The 21043-nt window shown below is 43.1% G+C and overlaps 1 protein-coding gene across 5 annotated transcripts in view; it reads right to left on the bottom strand.

Annotated features, from left to right (window-relative positions):
• Positions 1–20429, bottom strand: part of TRPC3 (transient receptor potential cation channel subfamily C member 3) — a 39338-nt gene extending 18909 nt beyond the window's left edge. For 2 of the 5 annotated variants that reach the window (XR_002437892.1, XM_021394153.1), the window contains exons 1-3: positions 19811–20429; positions 11288–12059; positions 3352–3537 (exon numbers count right to left, since the gene is read on the bottom strand). Coding sequence is in view for 4 of the 5 variants with exons in the window: in XM_021394153.1 (XP_021249828.1) it covers positions 3352–3537; positions 11288–12059; positions 19811–20049 (1197 nt within the window). In the remaining variant the exon portion in view is untranslated. The remainder of the gene's footprint in view (positions 1–3351; positions 3538–11287; positions 12060–19810) is intronic. The other 3 variants (XM_021394156.1, XM_021394157.1, XM_021394154.1) reach the window with 2 other exon arrangements.

Genomic DNA, 21043 nt, shown 5'->3' with positions numbered 1-21043 from the left:
GGCAGGTTCTTCTCTGGCATTAAGTCTGAGGGCTCTTAAGAAGATCTTAGCAATTTATTTAATTGTTGGTAATTGCACAATATACACCACTTCCAATCCCTCACAGCAGCTCGTGGCATTTGTCTCATCCAAAAGAACTCTGCAACTTATCCTTCTCTTTGGCTCTGTTGAAATACTTGATTTTTTAATTTTTTTTAAAGCAACTCCAGCCTGTTCCAGTATTTTTCCTGTATATCCACCTGCCCCCAGCTTCATCTCCCCACAGCTTCATCACCTTTCACCTACCAATCACACAACCCTTGAAATTCTTCCTTTCCTTCCATATTTCTCTTCTCTCATCCTACTCACCACACAGTCTCCAGTTTCTCATAGTATATGCTGATTTCAGCTTATTATCACACATGTTTGTCTAACATATTAGGACACACCCCAAACCCGAGCATACAAAGAGATGTACAAGGACCACATCTGGTCGCTAAGGAATTCCAAAATGTAATTTATCTGCTTTACAGTGCACAACTGACTGTAGCTTTTTAGAAGCATTCAGTTCCATGACCATGAACCAAGTGATTGGTACAGAATTATTTTTTATATGACTAAGAGAAACTAGAATGTTCTTTATTCCTAACATCCTAATGACCGAGTTCAGACCTGGCAGCAGCAGATCCTGGCATAATCTGATTCACACACATACGACACAGAGAATTTTGAATCTTCTTTCATATTTATTAGAAACTTCAGTGTTTGAGAATTAAATCCTGTGATTTTACTCAAACCTTATTGATTTCACTTGGAAATTCCATTTTGATTCTCATTTCAGCAGAGCTGCACTATTTGGCTCAGTGTCAGCGAGTCCTCTCAAATTTTGCTGGCAGTCTGCAGACAAAGTTAAGATGCAACACTAAAAGCAATACGGCAGCAACAATTCACCAGAGAAAGCAAGAATACTTGTAACCACCTTTTCTGGGCTTGCGATCCCCTTAGACGGTCACTATTGGGCCTGCAGTTTTAGCCTGAACCTTATCTCAAAAATTAAACCCTGTTTACAAGGATGGGCTGCTCTTTGATGCAGAGCCTAGTGTATTAAGTACAAGAGTTTCCTTAGTAATAGAAGCAAAATCTCCATTTCCCAACGGTGAACTTCTGAGAGCATTTGCTCACTTATCATATGCTTTTTCCTGTCTCTTCTCTCTCCACAAAGGACATACGGCTCATTAACCATTTCACAGAACTGCTGCTCTGTTTTGCTGTATTATCATTCTTACAACAGTGAACTGACCTTAGCGTACCTGAGCCAGAAGCATAGCTAGAAAGTCTGAAAGCTAAGAAACATATGCCACTTCCTTGCCCACTTCCTAAAGTTTTTAAAGTTCAAAGTAGCCCTTGTGAAGTTCCCGCATCTGAATCTGTTCTGAAGTCAGAATATCACAACCATCTGCCACAGTTGTATGGAGCCAATCCCAGCATCAAAGGACCACCGCAGCAGAGTAATGTCCTGGCTCAACCTTTGTCATGCCTTCTGTAATGGCCACTTACACAGCACAGCACATGTATGAATATGGTAACAACGCTGCACCATCTGTTTATGTCCTCCCACCAAGATCATTAGTCTCATAGGTTCTGAACTGTATTTGTCAGGAACTGAAGCCAAAATCTTGAGTTCATCTACAAGTAACTAATCTCTCACAGAAGAAAAGAACAAGTTTGCTACACGGAATTGCCTTTTTTGCACTGTTATTCTAAACAGATCTGGGTGGTCCTTTGCTCAGAAATAAATTTCATCGGTGACAGTGAACTCTTAGAAGAAAACCACAGTTCTCAGTAAGAAAACAGAGCTGTGAGTTCTCAGCAAAGGTTTGCTACACATAGAAATGCAAAAGCATAAAGAATCCAGATGTTATTTAGATATGATTACATACCTATATGCTTTGATTTTTCCCTATTCCATTCTTTTAATTAATTTCAAATATTTATTTTGTATTTTGGCAATTAATATGCATCTATCTGCTATAGAACAATTCCGTATTGGAAACAGAAATTTGTTGTTTGAAAACTGTTTACCATTTCTATTACCGCATTTTGGGGATATGATAAACACCAATATTTCCCAGCTGCTCTAGCAGGCTGCTTACAATTCATTATATATGGGAGATTGGCTCAACAGGTGGCCACATAATACCGTGTTACCTACTCTGAAAGACACCAGACTTCTTGGCAGAGATGATGAACCTGTAATGGCTATTAAGAATGGAAACGATGCTAACCATGTAAATAATACATAGGTATTACAGAACTTCTTGAGTCTTCCCACAGCAGGTCATAATATTAACTATTTTCTGTGCTAGTGCTGTGGGATCTTGAAGAGAACAACCTGGCTATATACTGAAAACTGCAACGGCAAACGGATATGCATTATGTCGAATGTTTGACACTGAGCTTCATTTTTCACAATGTAGTATTCATTCACAAAGGTAATTGTTCATTAAAAATACCTACAGGCACCAATTGAAAACACATTGCACTTCACAGACTACTGACAGATACAGGTGCATAAATGCAGAACCAAAAGTAACTGATCAACTATCCACAAACATATTCCCAACATCTTCAGGAGTGATTTTTAAAAATCCTCTAGAAGAAACACAGAAAGTAAATCATTTAAGATTTCTCATTACAATACCACTTTTTATTATATCCACGCTGCAGATAAGCTGTTTAACTTACTGTCATATTTTAGAATAAATGAAAGAATTGTGTATTTAATGACAACTTAAATGTTCTCTTTTCCTTTCAGAGTAAGAAAAGGAACAGTTCTCTTTCAAAAAAAAGATGTGTGTGTGTTCACCAGTAGAAAGCTGCCAGACTTTCAAAAATTTACTTTCCAGAATTTACTTTCTGTGTTCAGTTATTTGAGGCAGACGGCAAAAGTAATGAGAAAAAATAATGAACAAACCAGTCCATTGGTTGGCTGAAGCCAACTGTTTCTAAAAACAGTGTCTACTCAAAAGAGAATGCTATCACAGATTGTCAGGAAGGCACATCCTTACTTACACTAAGTGGAAACCTGGCTCCACCTTTTTTTTTTTTTTTAATTTATTTAATCAGGAGAAAGATCTGAACGACTGTGTATAGCCTTGCTAGCATAGCTGATTTATGTAATTAAAATCTCCTGCCAATTCTCAGAAGCGTAAAACAGAATTTCTTCACCGCAGTTCCCTTCTGCCAGCTTCCACCTTGTGAGAATCTCGATTACATGCACCATCGCATTAATGCAACTGAGCATTAGTTCAACATACTACTGGTACAGTGAGATGACACTGTGTTCATATTACATAATCTGAAAGCACTTACCTTTTTGACTTCATACTTAATGGCCAGTTTCACACGGCTCAGTGATGCTCTGTGTCTCTGCGTTTCAACTGGCTCTGAATTCAAATCCCCATTAAGGATGGCCTCCACTTCTTCCGAGTCTCGGCAGAGATCAAGAACACCAACCACAAAATCCTTGCATTGCATAGACAGCTTGCGATAGTCATTCTGAAACAGAAGAGTTAGAGAAAATGACACATGAGGAACAGGCTTAAGAGTTAACAACAAGGAAAAAAGAACGTGTAACTTTGTGCTGCTTCCCAATAAGGAAGATTATGCCTATTTTTCAAGCACCACCTTTAATCTTCTTGGTTGTTTGCAATTGTCAATATCACAAAGACTTCAATTTATCTCCTGTCTCTTCTGACAAAACATTTGTGCCTACATTTCAAAAATTTAAGCTAACAGCCAAGCACGCAAATTTGACTCTTTGCTCGCACCTGTATTAACGCTTCTGTGTCTTCCACCATTTCTGTGCTATTACCTGCAAACTCATATCTGCTATTTACCTTGGTAGAAACCTGTCTTCATTCACGTGTCCATGACCTCTCATCCAGATCTCCAGGACTTTATCTGAGATGCAGCCTTCAAGTTCCCCACAAAAAGCTATAGGTGGAGGAGGAAGCTTGACTGCACCTGCTTGTCTCACCATGTTGCATCAAGTGTTCCAGTATCCAACTCCATTTCTACAGCCTGCTTTTTCACTTTTTCCATAGCTCTTCTTAAGGTTCTCTCCCCTACCCCAGCCATCCAAATGCCAGTCTGAGTACTCTTTCTCTGTTTTTCCTGTGCTCCCTGTTCCTCGGTGAACTGTTCATTTTCAGACATTACCTTTCAGAATCAGTTTTTTGGTATAAAGACTTCCTTTATGGCTCCCACTTTCTCAAAAATGTTTCACTACTGCTCTGCCTCTATAATCTCTTCATTTCTTTTTTTTTTTCCCCTGAAAACCTTACCTTCCTCTCCTTTGCCTAAGAATATTACTTCTCCCTCCTTGTACTGCCAGTTCTGTTATTTTTTCACTTGGCATCTACAAATAGGGATAGAGGAATCAGTATGCACTCAGAAGTATCCAATTATTTGGGGGAAAGATGGGAAAAGAGGACAGTTGTGGGAATCAGCCAACAATCCCATAGGTGAGATTGTGATATGAATCCAAATGAAGCACTGCTGGAGACAAATAAATTATCAGACTAATAACAGACTAATTATCGGATATAGCATAATGTTAGTTCAACAGGAATAAGACTGATAATCAACTTTTCTTTAACATTTTAAAGTTGCTGTAAATCCAATATTCACAGCACAGAGGAGGATACAACAATTGACTGACTTCAGTTGTACTATCCAGCTGCAAGAAATGACATTCTTTTTCACCTGAATTTGCAGGCACTTGTAAATTTACATGAGAAAAAGAACTCCCTGTTTTAGAATTATGTTTACCTATCCTAAGCTCAAAGGTTTAATAAAGTTTAGTTTAGATGACTTTATATTATTCAAGTGCTGTATGATATATCACAACCCAAATTTAGTCCTCACATGAATGAGTGTTCTGTCCATTTGCAGGAAATCGTCTTCACTTAAAATACTCCCTCTCATTCCTTTGCTAACTGTGAAGAAACGTTAGGAGAAGTAGTGCACTTCTAAGAGTGAGTGAATAACACCAGTTACCCAGAAGTACACCTGTTTGCTCTGTGAGCAGCACTGCTGGTTGCTGAAGGACAGACTGCTTTGCAGGGACTACTTGTCCACTGTGTTGGAGTTACCTGGATTTCTAATGAGAAGTTAACAGTGCTGCAGCATTTCTTGATTGGTGGATAGACCACTTGCCTATAACAGCTATGCTTATTGTTAAGCAACATTGGATATACGATGGATTAAGCTTAATTCTGTAAAGCCAAGTATTAAATATAGGCTGTATTGCTTACGGATGCTCCTGTGAGAAGTGAAAAACAGTCTGTGCATTGCTAATATCTGATTCAGGTTTTGAATCTTACACTGGGAGAACTCATCAGATTTCCATCTCCGGGTCCTTACTTACGTATTAGTAAAATCAAATTTCTCTCAGGATATTTGATTGCTTGATAAAATTAAACAGCCAAATGCTACCCGTACTGTAATCACGGGACCCAATTCTCCAGCAGTCTTCTGCCTCTAGGGCGTTGCATGTGTAGCAGAAACCAGATCCATGGTCTCAGTCACCCACACACATCTCTGCTTTCTTGAGAAGACACTGAGAGCAAACAAAGCCACCAGACTACTCATCTCTTCTCTGCCCTAAATGCCATCAGAACTCTGAAGCATCCTAGTCCACATAGGAAAACCCTGCTACATCCTGCACATGCTGCCAATTCATTAAGGTGAAGCTATTTTTCAGGGGAACGCCAAACAAAGAGTGAGGCAGCAACAGACCTGCTTACACAGTGGGGCTCTTGGCCTATTTCTCATGATAACACAGGCACTCAGCCCTCCTGATCAAAGTGCTCCTTCAATTAATTCACAGCCTGACTCAGCCGGTTTTCCTTGCTATACTATCTCAAACCATCTCTCCCAAAAGCCCCTAATGGCTGCACGGGCATCTTTATCCTGTCGAAACCATCAGCCCGCAGAGAGCTGACACCAGTGGATAACAGACAACTGATGAGGACTGGGACCGCAGAACAGTGCCTCTCCAGCAGTCCCATCACACATCGGCTGCTGGATCTCAGCCTGTCCAACTCCGCCTATTCTTAGCATGAAGAGAATATTAGAGACTACCTTATGAGTTTCCGCAGGATTTTGTACAAAGAAAATAGTCATCTGCGTGCAAAGAATGAAGCTTATGAATAAAAATTTTAAGATGATTTAATCAATTACATTTAACTATTCTGAAGAAATGTTATAACAAGCAATTACATATAGTCAGGCAAAACATATGAATCCGTTTCCTATTATACAGGAGCTGCATTTCCATAAGCAGCACAATTCATGACTATGCTCACCGGCATAACTCCTTCAAAGGCATTATACACAATCACACATGCATTTAGTATTAAATGGGCCTTTTGAGATCAAATATAGCTAGACAGTTTGCATACAGAACTGTAGGAACTGTATATGCAAATCAAGCACATAATTGCACTAACGATTACGGATCCAAGCTCTGTCATTTAAAAGCTGGACCTAAACGTAGCCCAAGCTTGAATGTTCTTTGTTAGTTCAGCTGAGATAACACTATGTAAATTTACTTGGATCAGCGACAAATGCCGCTTTTAGATATATGTCCATGCCTTTCACTGGTTTCAGAGGGAGTTTTTAGCAAAGCTGAGAATGGGGATTTATCCTGCATAAAGCCGGACAAGGACCTTCTTAATACTTGCTCTGATGGACCAAATTCTGATGTGACATGAGCTTCTGCAATTCTTGCTCACACAATTTTCTTACACAGAACTCTGTTTAGCTGAGAGCTGGTACACACATCATTCACGTGGCTTTTTTGTCTTCTTGCCCTGATTTTCTCTCTGGTCACTCCAAAGAGAAGTTCCATCAGCTGTTCTGGCCGCTAGAAATTTTCCCATCACCACGCAGTAACATTTTCAGATGTCTCAAGGAGGAGGGTAAGTAACAATGAACTTTCAGTAACAATTCTCTAACTGTAGTAATGAACTCTTCTTTAAGTTAAGGCAAGACACAGCTCCAGAGTGAGCTTCTTTACCCAGACTACCAGGTACAATACAGGACACCCTTAGGTCTCCAGTCACTCAGAGATACCAGCAGAGTGGGCTTTGTCCTTTCTGAAAGAAAATAATCAAACCAACAGTCTTAAAAAGCCTTGAAAACACTCTATAACTAACGTGCTTGTTCAGAAAGTCACTTATGAACATCAAAATCAGAAACCCAGAGTGATGCAGAAACCTAGTCTTGCATCTAAAACAGAAATTCACGCTGCTTTCTTTCTGATCATCTCTATCACAAATAAAACAATCTGAAAACATGACACCTGAGAATCTAATCAGCTCCTTTCATAGACCAACATTTAATGTGAAAGCAGTAGGTATAGCAAAATGAAGGGTGGGTTTTTTAGGATTTGGTAGCAGCCCTGACTCGGACAAAGCAAACTGAAATTTGTGACTCAATCTGAAATCCTGCTGTCAGCTCCTCTAATGAGGATTGGAATCACTAAGGAAAAGAAACGTTGCAGTTCCTGCTCTGGCCAAAGGGATGATATGCTGCTTTTGCAGCCACTAAAATGGTACCTTGCTGCTTTGACTGCCAGGCACTGATCACCTCTGCTGTTCCCTTCGCCAGTTTCCAGATCTAAAGAGCAGCCACCTGCAGGTTCAGACAAGACAGCCAGGCTTTACCAGGATTAGAAAATGCAAGAATGAATCATGAATCTAATGGGAGGATGACAGAAATAAAGAGAAAAGAGAGAGAGAGATTAGAGAATTTAAAAAAAAAAAAAAAACCCAATAGGAGAGCACTTTAAAAAAGAGGTTAGAAAAAGGAAATCTGAAGAGGTAAATGAATAACTGAAAAGGAGATGAGCAGAAGCAAAGAACAAAAGAGGGTAACAGGATCAAGAAGAACTACAGTGAAATAGATGAGGAATAGCAAAGGAAGCAACTGGAGCTTGGAAAGGGGATTCCACAAAAGAGTAAGAAGTAAGGAGGTTTGAGCACAGAAGAGAATGAGTACAGCGGTCTTCAGGGTTCTAGTTTCCCCCATCTCTTTTTTTTTCCACTCATTTTCAGCAACTTTCTTTTGTCTACGTCTTGCATCTTCCTAGCAAAATGTGAGTTACATGGTTTCTTCGAATCTTGTCTCCTTATTTCTGAGCAAAAAATAAAATCAGTGTAATTATGTTTTCTAATAACATTGAATAACTTAATGGGGAGCTGACTGTCATGGATGAATATCCTAAGTCACTTTCCCACATCTTCAATGCATTTGTACAAACTCTGGTTTGCACACAAACGTCAGAATTCGCTAGTGCAAATGCTAAGTAATAGGAGCAGACTGGACTTTGCATATGCAGAAGACGTAAAGTTTAATTCAGCAAGCATATACTCAGAAGATTTGTCCTCAGGCGTTTTAACGTAGCTTAATCCCACATTCATTCTCTATGGGAAAGCCACCTAGAGAAGTATTTCCTGCTCCACACCCGAGAAGTGCATTGCTGTAACCATCAGAGGAAATGCTGCGGGCCTTAATGTTCCATAGATTTTATGAATAAATAATTAATATCATTAAAGGTCCCCTGAAGCAGATGGCATAGCTAACTTCTGTCAGCCACAGAAGCACTGCTTGCTTTCTCCTAAACCTGTCTCCACGTGGGGCTGTCAGTGCAGCATCTCATGTAGCATTTGTGCTGCCAGCAGCCCAACACATCCATGCACAACCCCACCGGAGCACACAGCCTTGCTGTCAGTTGTGCAGTTTAAGCTCTTCCTGGACCCTCAGTTTGACGGTGATGCTAAAAAATTCCTCGCTTCATTTTCCTCCTTTCCTATTTCCTCTCTTCCCAAGAAGGGCAACCAGCAAAAGACGTCAGAGAAAAAAGAAGCGCCTCTTCTACCCAGCCTGAGGGAAAAGAATGAGTGCTCTGACACTTGTAAGAAAGAATGAAAAGGAATAAATGTGAGGTCAATGAGGAAAATAGTTACTTCACTGGAATGTTGTGATTTTGATGCAAAGCTGGAATTTCCAGGCTAGCAAGGAGCCAACATCAGTTTCTACAGTAGGATCCAAAACTGAATTATCCCGTACACCTATGAAGGCTAGCTGTCATGTAAATACTATTCACAAACGCAGAAAATTGTGCAGGTAGTGGATTTCTTGGGTTCTTATGCATCCCAAAAATGCCATCAGAGGCTGAACAGTTCAGAAAAAAAAAAAAACAACCCTGAAAATGAGAATACTTTTATTCTGTGACAACTTAATGTTTGAAAAGTTAATTTTTTAAGTTCTATTTTGAAATAAGTCCAACCTAAACATACATCTTTCCCTCCTCCAAAACGCTGAGCTATTTGTTAGACTGAATTTGTGTTTATGATATTAGGGCCTAGGATGTGGGAGCTTACCACAATTTTGCAACTTAGTACTGAGATTGTTCTGTTCAGTTCTAATTATCTACATCATTCCTTTTTTTATTTTTATTTAAAAAAAGAAAAAAAGGCTTTCCATAATTTAGCTTTTGGGGACACTGTGGGCCTAGAGAGTTGCATGACACTTAAATGAGGGCCTGTATCCAACAGTGTTTCTGAACACAGTTTTAATAGCACATGTTGCATGCAGTATCAACAAGATAGATAGATAGACAGACAGATAGATAGAAGATTGAGGTTGCACCCTCAGCCACCAAAAAAAATCCAGAAAATCCACAAAACTTCATCTTAGGCACATGATTCTGGACACACTGCAGCTCTTTGGTTGTTGGCCTTGTTGAAAAGAAATCAATACTAAACCAGACTGAGCTGTACACACCAGAGATTTAACCTTCTATAATGATCTCTAAATAAGGCATGTAACTATGATTCACTGTGGGAAGCACAAAAGCCAACAGGTTCAGCATATCCAATAAAAATCTCAAATTCCTCAATTTTATGCTCACAAAGAGATTCCTCAGCAGAAGATAAGAAAAATCTGACATTTTTGCTCTACTGAATAAATACATTCCAGTAAATACTCAAGCCATTTGCAAAATTGCACGATATGAGAAGGTTCCTTTAGCAAAGGAGGGAGAGAAAAGGTTTAAGCTGACTTTCATACTTTATTAGTGAGCAGTATAATACTTGAATCTTCCTCAGCACAGAAGCTTTCTTTTTAAATTGTATTTTAACCTTCTTAGCTATATCTGGAGCCATTTGTTCTCTTGTGATAAAGTTCACTTCTTGCATTTCTTCCTGTTTTCCTGCAAGTTGTTGCATACTTCTTCTGGGAAGAAGAAATTGCATTAGCAAAGCTTGCTGTTGTTTTAAAAGATGAATGCATCTCTTGCCTCCCTCAGATCACTTATGAAGATACTATCGAAACAAGAGGCACCAAACACTGACCCTGCAGAACCTCATTAAAATTTTTGCTATGGCTACACACGGTGCTATTAACATCACTACTCACTGAGAATAATCGGTCACATTCCCCAAGCCAAGCTTATCTTATTACACACAGTATTCTGCTGCTACTGGCGTTGAGGTTCATGTGTTTGGTTCTATTCTGTTGGTGGGTTTGTTTTTTTTTGAGGGAGGGTTGCACAGGGAGGGTATACTTTTCAAGGCACTAAAAAAAAGGGCAAGTCAGAAAACCATCACTGGACAACAGTTAACTAAGTCATTAGTCGTCCGACGGATAAGCTGAAACATACAGAAGAGTCGAGACACTGACATATTAAACCAGATATATCTCTGAAACAGGGAACATCAGACATCTGTAATCAGCTTAACAGACAGTTCTGAAGAAGTGACAGTTCTAAAAGGTGCATTAAAAGAACACTTCCTGTATTCTTAACAATTTGGAGACATTTTCTCAAAATTAGTATGAATAACAAAACGTGAATAAGGTCACTGCTGCAGTAGGCTTAATGTTTCTGCTTTCTGCACTTATGCTACAAAGCATTTGTATCTGAAAACACTATTTGCGACAGCAAACGGAGTTGTTTTTCATCTTCTGCAGGTTTAGCAGAATACATACCATCATCTCTTTTTCCAGTTTTCTCCATACACAGCAGGTACAGAAGCATTTCCATTTCACTTAAAAAATCCTTTTTTAAAGATTTATGAATTGAGAATGCAAAATCAAGAGCTACATAGAATAAATATAAAAGCATTTGCAATGGAAGAAGTTGAGACAGGGAATAATTTCAAGCATCTAAGGTCATTTAAAAGCAGAAACAACCTTAAAACAACAACAAAGACAGCAAGAAATACAAAACTACCATTACCTTGAATTCTTTTTCAATGTTAGCCAATTTGGCAAGCTCATTGCTGAGTTCCAGAGCAGTGAGCACAGGATCTTCACTGGAGAGGGACAGGTAAGCCGGACTGGCCAGTCCTTTGTAGGCATTTATTCTTGACCTAGAGTGACTGAAAGAATCGTGCTTTTGCTTCTCCGTACAGTCATTACATTTGCAGAAATAATCATGAGGCCTTTCTATCCTTGCTCCTTTCATCAACAGCATATGCACAACTTCGTATTTTTGGCAGTGAGCAGCTAAAATGATGGGAGTGATATCTGGAGAAAAGCGGGTGCCGTCTTCGTCATAGGAATAAAAATCGTCATCCTGGAGCTCCTGCTCACAAGGGCTCAGAGTCAGTCGCTTATTTACTGAAAACCCAGGATGATTTAAAATTGCTTCCACTATCCTAATGTAGCCCTTGCTGATTGCGAGCAGCAGGGCATCTCCAATCCGTGCCAAGTTCTCTTTTTTTAACAGAAGTTCTGTCACTTCCAAATGTTCATTCCCTACAGCAAGCTGCAAGGCGTTTTGGCCCATGTAGTCAACACAGTTGACATTCAGTGTTTTTGACTCCTCCAGCATTTTGCGCACCACAGGTATGTTCCCATACTCTGCTGCATCTAGAAAACGCTCTTCCTCAGCAGTTAGACTAGTGCCTCTGTTGTTGAACATGAAAGCTGGGCCTCTAATGGCCTGACGCCTTCCCTTTTCCCTCATCATAGTCATACGCCTCAGAGACGGACTTTCTTCAATGTACCTAATAGGGAGAAAAATAAAAAAGTAACATTTCAGTGTTGGTTATTTGTAGTTTCAAGCTCTCCTGTGCCTACAAAAATCACCACTTACCTCATTTTGTCCCGTCATTTGCCCATCTATTAACTAGAAGCATTCTTTTTTAGGATCTTTCTGCCTTTATGGTTTTTTGTATGCAGCCTATGGGGCACTCACAAATTCAATTCCAGAGGTGCTTTCAGTTTTATTGGCATGGTCAAGATTTTTTTTTCCTTAATATCAGAAGTCACTTGTCTTCAGAAATCCCTCCCAGCACACTATTACATATAAAATGAAAACACATCCACAATACCAAGCTGCACTTCCAATAGCAATTCAATACCATCCACCACAGGGACTCAAGCTGGTGGTTTAAAGAAGGCAACATTTACACTCATCATATTATACTTTGCTTAAATCGAAGGTGAAGAAAAGTTTTCTTTCCATTGGCTTGCTGAGCAATATGCAGTGAAGCCTGATCTCATGCCTTTTAGTGCTTACTACTAGGAACGCTAGCTGAATTTGGAAGAATCTACTCACAAGTGAGTCTGGTCACACTAGAAGTCTTTGAAAAACACTAGTACGTACATGTTCAGCAGACTTTCTGGATACCAGAAGCTAAACTACTCACAGATTACAGACAATGGACATGATTCAGTCTAGACTGGGATGAGCTCTCCCTGCAACTGGAGTTCTGCAATGCTGTGTGCTATGTTGAGCCTACCTCTATGACACACCAGCCCTTTCAGGAGCTGATAGGAATGAGCTGTCTAACGTAACTAAGTGAGTGTTCTTTTTAAAAAATATATAATAATAATAATAATAATAATAATAATAATAATAATAATAATAATAATAATAAAATGACACACATGCATTCTTGTAATATGATCAAAACAATATGAAAGCCAAAGATGTAGTTAATGAAAAATGGGATGGCAGGCACACAGTGAAGAAGAAACTTGGGTGCAGGAAGACAAGACTGTATGGGAAAGGAATCTGAGAGCTAACTGGAGAAGCTGTGAAGTCCCTGAAACACTGGTTGCAAAAGCAGAAAGAGGGAGAAATGAGAAGGGCACAGGATAAAAGAATGGGTGAACTAGCTAACGGAAGAAACACAAACAGGAATTATGAGCTGGTAAAATAAGTCCTCTGCACCTCTGTTCCTCATCTATTGAAAAAGAACAATTGCCTCCAATTTTACAGGAGCATTGTGAAAATTAATTCATTCATCTCCCTGGAAAATTCGGACATGAGAATAAACAGCCACAGAGGAAATTAATCCATCTACCCTCAGTGCAAAAGCCAAGTAAGGTGCACCTGAAGAGATGGAGGGCAAAACAAAATAGTTAACGGTCCTTTCTAAGCAGACTCTGTCAGTTTGCAACAGAAGTGAACCGAGGGAAAAAACGGCACTGACACCTTGGGCACCCACGATCACCATTCAGGGGAATGCAGTGGAAGCTGCAGGGCAGCTGCAGAAGTTACAAATCCTAAGTGCTGCAGGACAATGTGAGCAGCGTTCCCATAAATGCGGTCTTCTTTACTTTTGTGTGTGATCTTTCAGCAATGAGCTCAGCTATGTTGCTACTGCACAAAATGTAATGGTTGACATCCCTGGATTTCCCCACATACTGCCATGTCAGCCCTACTGGTTTCCACTGGACAGACCTACTTCTATTCAGATTACAAAAAATATGCCTGGCTTTCCAGCTGTCTGCATCAGTTGTAATAAATTTAGCAGAACATTAAATCTTACTTTATCAAAGCTACAAGCACCATAAAAGCTGGTTTGCACACGGGGAGTTGTAGTTAACACATACAGTAAGTTTCACTGTAGACTGAGGACTGAGTGAAGAGATTCATTACAAAGGCAGGTCTTTCCGTAGCATCTGAACTCTCTTATATTTTCATGTGGGGTCGGTATTTCTGGACTGCTAGAAGTGACCTGAGTGGCACTGGAGCATACGTTATGCTGTCTGGTAATTACTTCTGGAAATATGTGCCAGAGCTGCTTTGCTACACATGGCACATCCATTCTTTTTCACTCCCATACCACCTTCCTTCTGCCTATGAAAAAGTTTGAGTAAGAGACGGAATTTGCGACTGCGTTAATTTTCTAGATAGTAGGCATATGTCACATTTGGAAGCACTCAGATTGGATGACTTCATCCCAGAGCACATGCGTTGAACAGCCGCGCTATGCAACTACCTTATTCCCCAAATAATCAGACATAAAACAAGAAATACTGCCTTTTCATCGTTACCTTCTAAACAAGATAATGAGATCTTACTGTCTGCTGTGCTATTAGGCTTCTGTTCCTCTTCCACATCTTAAAACATACGTGTACAGAAATGCAATTGTTTACTGTAATTGTATAAAGAAAAAAAATCAAGTATACCAAAATGAAAGACAGAACAGATTGACTCGTGCTGACTTCTTGATTAAAGAAGACTCTAAACAGTCACCTTGAACTTCATTTATCTTTCTATGAAATACATAACACATTTTCCCCCATATACTCAGGGCAATTTTTCAGTATAATTCGAAATATGTCACTTTTATTTTCTGTTTTATCTATTTGTTTTGAAACACATTGTGTGACTGAGGTGACTCATCTGACTTCTGTAAAAAGAGATATATCTTTCCAAAGGTGTTACACTAGAATGTCTATACTCAATAAGGAAGATTTCCTTCACTATAAATCTTGTTACAGAAATGGTGTATTTGAAGTGATTGCAAAATCTTCTCTAAACAAAGATGAAAGTTGCTTGGTATTTTCATGACTAAAATATTGTCAAGGCCTTCTGAAAAAAATAAAGAGCAAAAAATCTTGTAGTTTGCTGACTGTGTGGTACTCTGTCAGGGTCCTCCCTACCTCCCTGCACTCCTCTTCCTCTTGTCATGCAGCAAGTCCCTGAAGGCTGAGCAGCTCCAGTCACTATTCCATTTTCTGCTCCCCTTTTCCTATAACCAAGATGTTTAAACTATCCCAAACCATGAAGAAAATGGTCTAAATGGTTAAAGCAAACAAATACAAATTATTTAACTGTTTTTGGTAAAATTCATATGCCATATTTGTCAACTTACATAATCAAAACAACCTCAAGTCCTGTCTCTAAACATAGAATCATAGAATGGTTTGGGTTGGAAGGGACCCTTAAGATCATCTAGTTCCAACCCCCCTGCTGTAGGCAGGGACACCTCCCTCTAGACCAGGTTGCTCAAAGCCCTATCCAGCCTGGCCTTGAATGCTTCCAGGGAGGGGAACCAATTCCAGTTTCTCACCACCCTCACAGTAAAGGATGTCTTCCTGATACATGGTCTAAATCTACCCTCTTCTGCCTTAAAACCATTTCCCCTAGTCCTGCTGCTACTTGCCCTTATAAGGGCAGTCCCTCCCCAGCTTTCCCGTAGGTCCCCTTCACGTATTGGAAGGCTGTTATAAGGTCCCCCCAGAGCCTTCTCTTCTCCATGCTGAAGCAGGTCCAGCTCTCTCAGCCTGTCCTCGTAGGGGAGGTGCTCCAGCACTCTAATCATCATTAGACTGTCTTAAAAACGTGAATAAAATAAAAGCAGATTTGTATCATGCTCTGTTTTCTAGAGCCTTAAAGTTCATCCTTGGCTCTGAAAGGAGCTGACAACCTATATTAATGGAGGGAAGAAGAGATAGAAATTACAATGTTCTTCTTCACCTCTGTTCCCAAAAGTTGAAAAAATACAAAAAATTAAAAATCTGTAGAATATAAGGCAAAAAAAATCCAGAAGAATGCCAAGCAAGAAAAACATTGAATTATTACGTTAATTCTGCATCAGAGATGCACCACAATGTTGTGTGTAGCTGAGTCTCTCCATCTTTCCCCACCAGTATCATTCACATTTCACAGCAGGAAAATGGCGAAGGAGCTGATAAAGCCTCACGCCCCTGTGTTTTGCTCAGCACAAATAAGAAGGATGGAATTGGAAAAGAGCAGTCATGTTAACTGAAATAGCCCAAGTCTCACCCCATCGGGGCGTGTTTCCCCAGCCCTAAGAACACCCCATGAAGCAGCTGCTTTAAGAAAACTTATAAGATACAAGTCTGACTTTCATATGTGCACTAAAAAACATATTAATTTCCTCGTTAAGTAAGCAATGCACTTGTCTGTCTCTTGTGTCTTGTGTGCATCACATACACTATGACCTTATACTACACTGCAGCACTGCCTGTCACTGGAGAGTATTCTTGAATCTGACTTTACTTCCTTTGGGCAGAGTTATTTCTAAGTACAATATTAGAAACTTCAGCAGCACAACAGCTCCTAAGGACCAGAGTACGCACTACGATTCCTCCGCTTCTACCATGGATTACTTCAACCTACTCTGCTAACCTACTCATCTCTTTTCACATTTAGGCTTTCAGAATCGTAACAGGATGGAAATGTGGGACGATGTATTTGAGAAGATCTGTAATCGTGTTTCCAAGTCTTTTTTCTATTTTTTTTACTATTACTGCAAATACAAAATTATTAAAGCTACAGAGGAGTTGAAAAAAAGAAGTTACATTTTTGGCCTTCCCGGAGCTACAGAGTAATTTTACAACTTTCATACTCAAGTATAAGCTGTTACTCTACCTGACCTACTAATTGCAATAAAGGATGGCACCCATGATTTACCCCACTGCTAAACTGCAGTACATGAGCAGCCTTGAATCTAACCTAGCCCTGAAATGCAGCCTGATTGCAGGCAGATCAGACAAGTACATCACAGGGCAGCAATGCACCCACGTCCAAAGGCAGCCACACTGCAGTCTGCCGCGCACCACTCACAGACTGTGCCTCCAGTGCTGCCAAAAGTAACCTCCGAGGTCCTGCTCTAAAATTACAGAACGACACATTGCCTTACACCCAAAATGTGCTCAAAATGTTCCCCGGCCTCTCTCAAGTAAAATCTCTGCCAGCCCTCCAAGCTCTGCTACAGGCACGGGCCAAAAGAGGCCACTGCTAAATGCCTGCTTTGTTTTTTCCCCCAGAAAAAATGGTGATACATGCATGTGTGCATGCATGCCACATCTGGAGGAAGCCTGCGTGTATTTCACACAATGTAGGAATCTGCACCAAAGCTAAAATGTATGAAATGACAGCTTCCTTCTCTCTTCTGGAGAGCCCAGGCAGTAGTTCACATCAGACGGAGATGGATTCAGCCCAACACAGAACATAAATCAGGCCAGCTGCAAGATCTGACCCCGGTCTGTGCTCTCCCACTCCTCTGAAATGACATAATCCATCATCCAAAATGCCCTCATGTCAGCTCACAGAAGTTCTGGCGCAGAGCTGGAAAGAACTACAGTCAAAAAAGGAGCAAAACACCACAAGGCATCAGGAGGAGGTATATACATGCTTAGTTTGTTCCTTCCCACCTCCCCCCCAAAAAAAAACCAACCCAGAACTATGCAGAGCTTTTCCCTACCACTGCTCATCACTACCACTTCCAAATGAAATACCACCTGTCTGAATCCCAGCAGAAATATAAGCACTGTGTTTTGATGAGAGGAGCGTATCAGTGCCCACAGAGAAAAAAGCAAAGGGGTCTCACCAGGAGAGAACCACGTTCGCAGGGCTGCAACAACACGGAATTGTAAAGCTGCTTTTATGCTGCCTTTCATTTGTGTCCTAGTGTTCCACTCAAGAAATGCAGCTTTGGCTTTCAAAGGGCCTCAGGAAATCAGGCACGCAGTGCCCATCACACTTAATGTGCAATGTTTGCCCTCTTCTATCACCAGTGAGACATACGGGACCATGTGAAACACAAGTATTACCTCCGGCCTGCTGTCCTGGTGGACATCCAGGGTTAATTACTTTTTTCCAGTAATATTTGCACAGGAGGGATCCAGACACACACTGACAGGTGCCTCTCACATGTTACATGCTTTTGGAGAGAACACTTCTCAAATACCAAGTGCATCTCCCCGTGCAAACCTCTCCACATCCTCTTGCCTCTTTCCCCTTGCAGTTTACATCGTGAGTTCTTCAGCCAAGGATTCTCAGGCCCACCGTGTGCATGTCAAAGCCTTACACATATCCATCTGAGCACATTATGAGCAATCTGATGCTCATTTATCCCATTCACACATGCTATGATTTTAGGCTCTAGCAAAAATCAAAAAGCGTTACTCCAGAAAAGCCCACTGTGGATGAATGTGGGCATACCACAGGTAAAAGGGCAGCCCTGATGCTCTGCCAGTTCACAGGGCTTCCATGGGTCCAAAAGCATATTGCTGTGCAAACTGAACTCAACTTTAGTCCATGTTGGCATAACATCAGTTTGCTAAAGAAAGGAATTGCGATGACAGGAATCCAAAAGAGCTACCAAATAACAATTCTGCTGCCTAGCTTGAGCTGTCTAAAAACTGAATGCATGATCCTGAGCTAACCTTCCAGGCTTGTTTTATGGGGAATGGGGAGAGATGAGCACCACAAGGAGAAGACTGATGACCGAGGCTGGTGAGCCCATTGCCACGTCTTCTCTCGTCTTATTGACTGCAGATGGAGCTCAGGCAAACAACTTCGACACGAGTTTCAGGCAGCTCAACGCAGGTGAATGATCCTTTCACTCGCAGCCTGGATTGCTGGGTACAAAATGTTTGTGAAGAATTTCTGTGCTGGGATGGCAGAGAGCGCTTTTATTTGTGATTAAAACAGGGCTTAGATTGTGATCATTACTCCTGTACTTCCCTGTTGTCTCCAGGGTGATTTTATTTAAGGCTTCGTCTATAAATGCTGAATGCATTAACTTAAAACTCAATGTGTTTGTCACTTAGTAAACAAGATATTTAATTAAGAATCAAATATTGCCCTGAAAGTATCAAATGCTCAAGAAATACTCAAAGAGAGTGTTACACGGGGGAATGAAGTCACGGACATGACACATTCCGTCAATCAGAGAGATGAAAGTTAACATTCCTATCAGTAAAAGTGCATTTATTTCTCCCGCAGTAAATATGGACCAGGGCTGGGATTCAGAGACACAACGGTGTCTTTAAAAAACAAGGAACGGAAACTCTCGAAGACGTGACATGTAAATGGAGAAGCAGGACCTCACACATGGATGTTCCCAGCGCAGGTGCCCCAGATCTCTGCGTGCAGCCGCCTTTAGGCACCGCCCTGAGGACTCTGGAAGACGCAAAGGGAAAAAAGGGTGCACCGGGCTCTGCGAACCCCACCTAAGCCGATGACTGGGTTTTTTCGGCACCTACACCAGCAGTCACGGAACATCACAACACACAAAGCACATCGGACACGCTCTGACTGTGAGCGGACTTATTTCTCAAAACCGCTAGACGAGCAACTAACAAAGTTTGGCGAAGCCTCTGGCTGCGGGGGATCCCAGCCGCGCACCCCGCCGCAAGCGGAGACGGAGGGCAGGCCGGCGCGGCGGGGCCGCCAGGGGGCGCGGGGGACGCAGGGCCCCGGCTTCAGCCCCGGCTTCCCCCCGCAGCCCGGCGGCGCGCAGCCCGCGGGGTACCGGAGGGAGAAGCGCCCGTCCGCACCGGGGCCGGTCCCGCCGCTCCCATCCGCCAGCCCCGGCGGCAAAGCGACGGCCGGTCAGGCGGCGCGCGGTGCCCGGCCCCTCCGAACCCTGCCCTGCACCTGAGCTCGGCTCGACGGGGCGGTGAGGGCCCGGCGCCCAGCGGCCGGGGGCTCCGGCCGGCCCCGCGGCCGCCCCGGGGAAGTTGCCGGCCCCCGGGCCCGACTTACATGGTGCTGGCGAAGGGCGGCGGCGGGTAGTAGCCGTAGGGCTCCCGGAGGGTCTTCACGGCGCGCAGGGGCGGCGGCGGGGGCTCCAGCCCACCGTTGACGCCTCTCCAGCCGCGGCGCCGGCGCTGCCGCTCTTCTTCCTCTGCTTCCTCCTCCTCCTCCTCCTCCTGCTGCTGCTGCTGCTGCGGGGGGAAGGTCACTCTCCCCTGCTCCTTGCTCTTCCGGCTCTTGCTCGACATGGTCGGGGTCTCCGGCGGCGGCGGCCGCCGCTGCTGCTCCCGGCCGGCCTCGTCGGGCAGCGCGCGCGGCGGGGATGGAGGCGGGAGGAGGAGGCGGGCAGCGCTGCCCGGCCGGGCACGGAGCGCCCGGAGGGAACGGCGGCCGCACCGCGATCCCCCCGCCGCCCCTCTGCCCTCTCCGCCCGCCGCCTGTCAGCGGGGCGGCCCGACAGCGGGAGCCGGGGAGCGCCGGTGAGCGGGGAGGCGAGCGAGAGACGGGGCTCCCGGCGGCGGCTCTGCCCCTCGCCTCTCCTTGTCATTATCCCTCGCTAGGGCAGCATCGAAGCGGAGCGGGGCGGCCGCCTGCCACCGCGGGCACCCCGCCGAGGAGGGGCCGCCGCTCCCACCTGCCGGCATCGGCACCGCCCCCGCCCGGCGGCCGCCCCGGCTCACGGGGAAGGGGGGGGGGGGAAGAAAAGGAAGGCAGGGGATGGGCGGGGAAGCCGACCGGCCCCCGCCCGAGCTCCTTCGTGGGGGGCACGCGGCGGGCCGCCGAGGGCACGCGGTCCCCGAGGGCACGCGGTCCCCGAGGGCAGCGCCCGGCCCCTGAGGCACAGCGCGGCATCGTGGGGCGTGCGGTCAGCCGGCTTCAGCGCCCGGCCCCGCTGCAGCCGCGGAAAGCTCACGCGTGGTTTTCAGAAGCAATTTCCCGCTGCGCTAGGAGCAGTTTGATGAAGATTTTCAAGAGTTAAAAAAAAGCGTATTTTGAGTGGCTTACCAAGGATGAAGGAGTCCAGGTTCCCAAAGGGTTCCAGGTGTCGGTACCTGAGAACGGCTGGTTTAATGCTGCGTGTTGTTGAGATAAAAGCAGTGGGAGGATGTTGAGACGCCTATCGCATGTAATCAGAAGTAATTACACTCTATAGATACCAGCCACAACTATTCTTGCCGCACAGAGATGCATTACATCTTGTGTGCTGTGAGATTTTTTAGTGCGTTTTATGTGGTGGGGAAA

The sequence above is a fragment of the Numida meleagris genome, chromosome 4 (assembly GCF_002078875.1).
Source record: "Numida meleagris isolate 19003 breed g44 Domestic line chromosome 4, NumMel1.0, whole genome shotgun sequence".
Taxonomy (NCBI): domain Eukaryota; kingdom Metazoa; phylum Chordata; class Aves; order Galliformes; family Numididae; genus Numida; species Numida meleagris.
The sequence above is the reverse complement of the archived record's forward strand: the minus strand, read 5'-3'. Positions and strand labels throughout refer to the sequence as shown.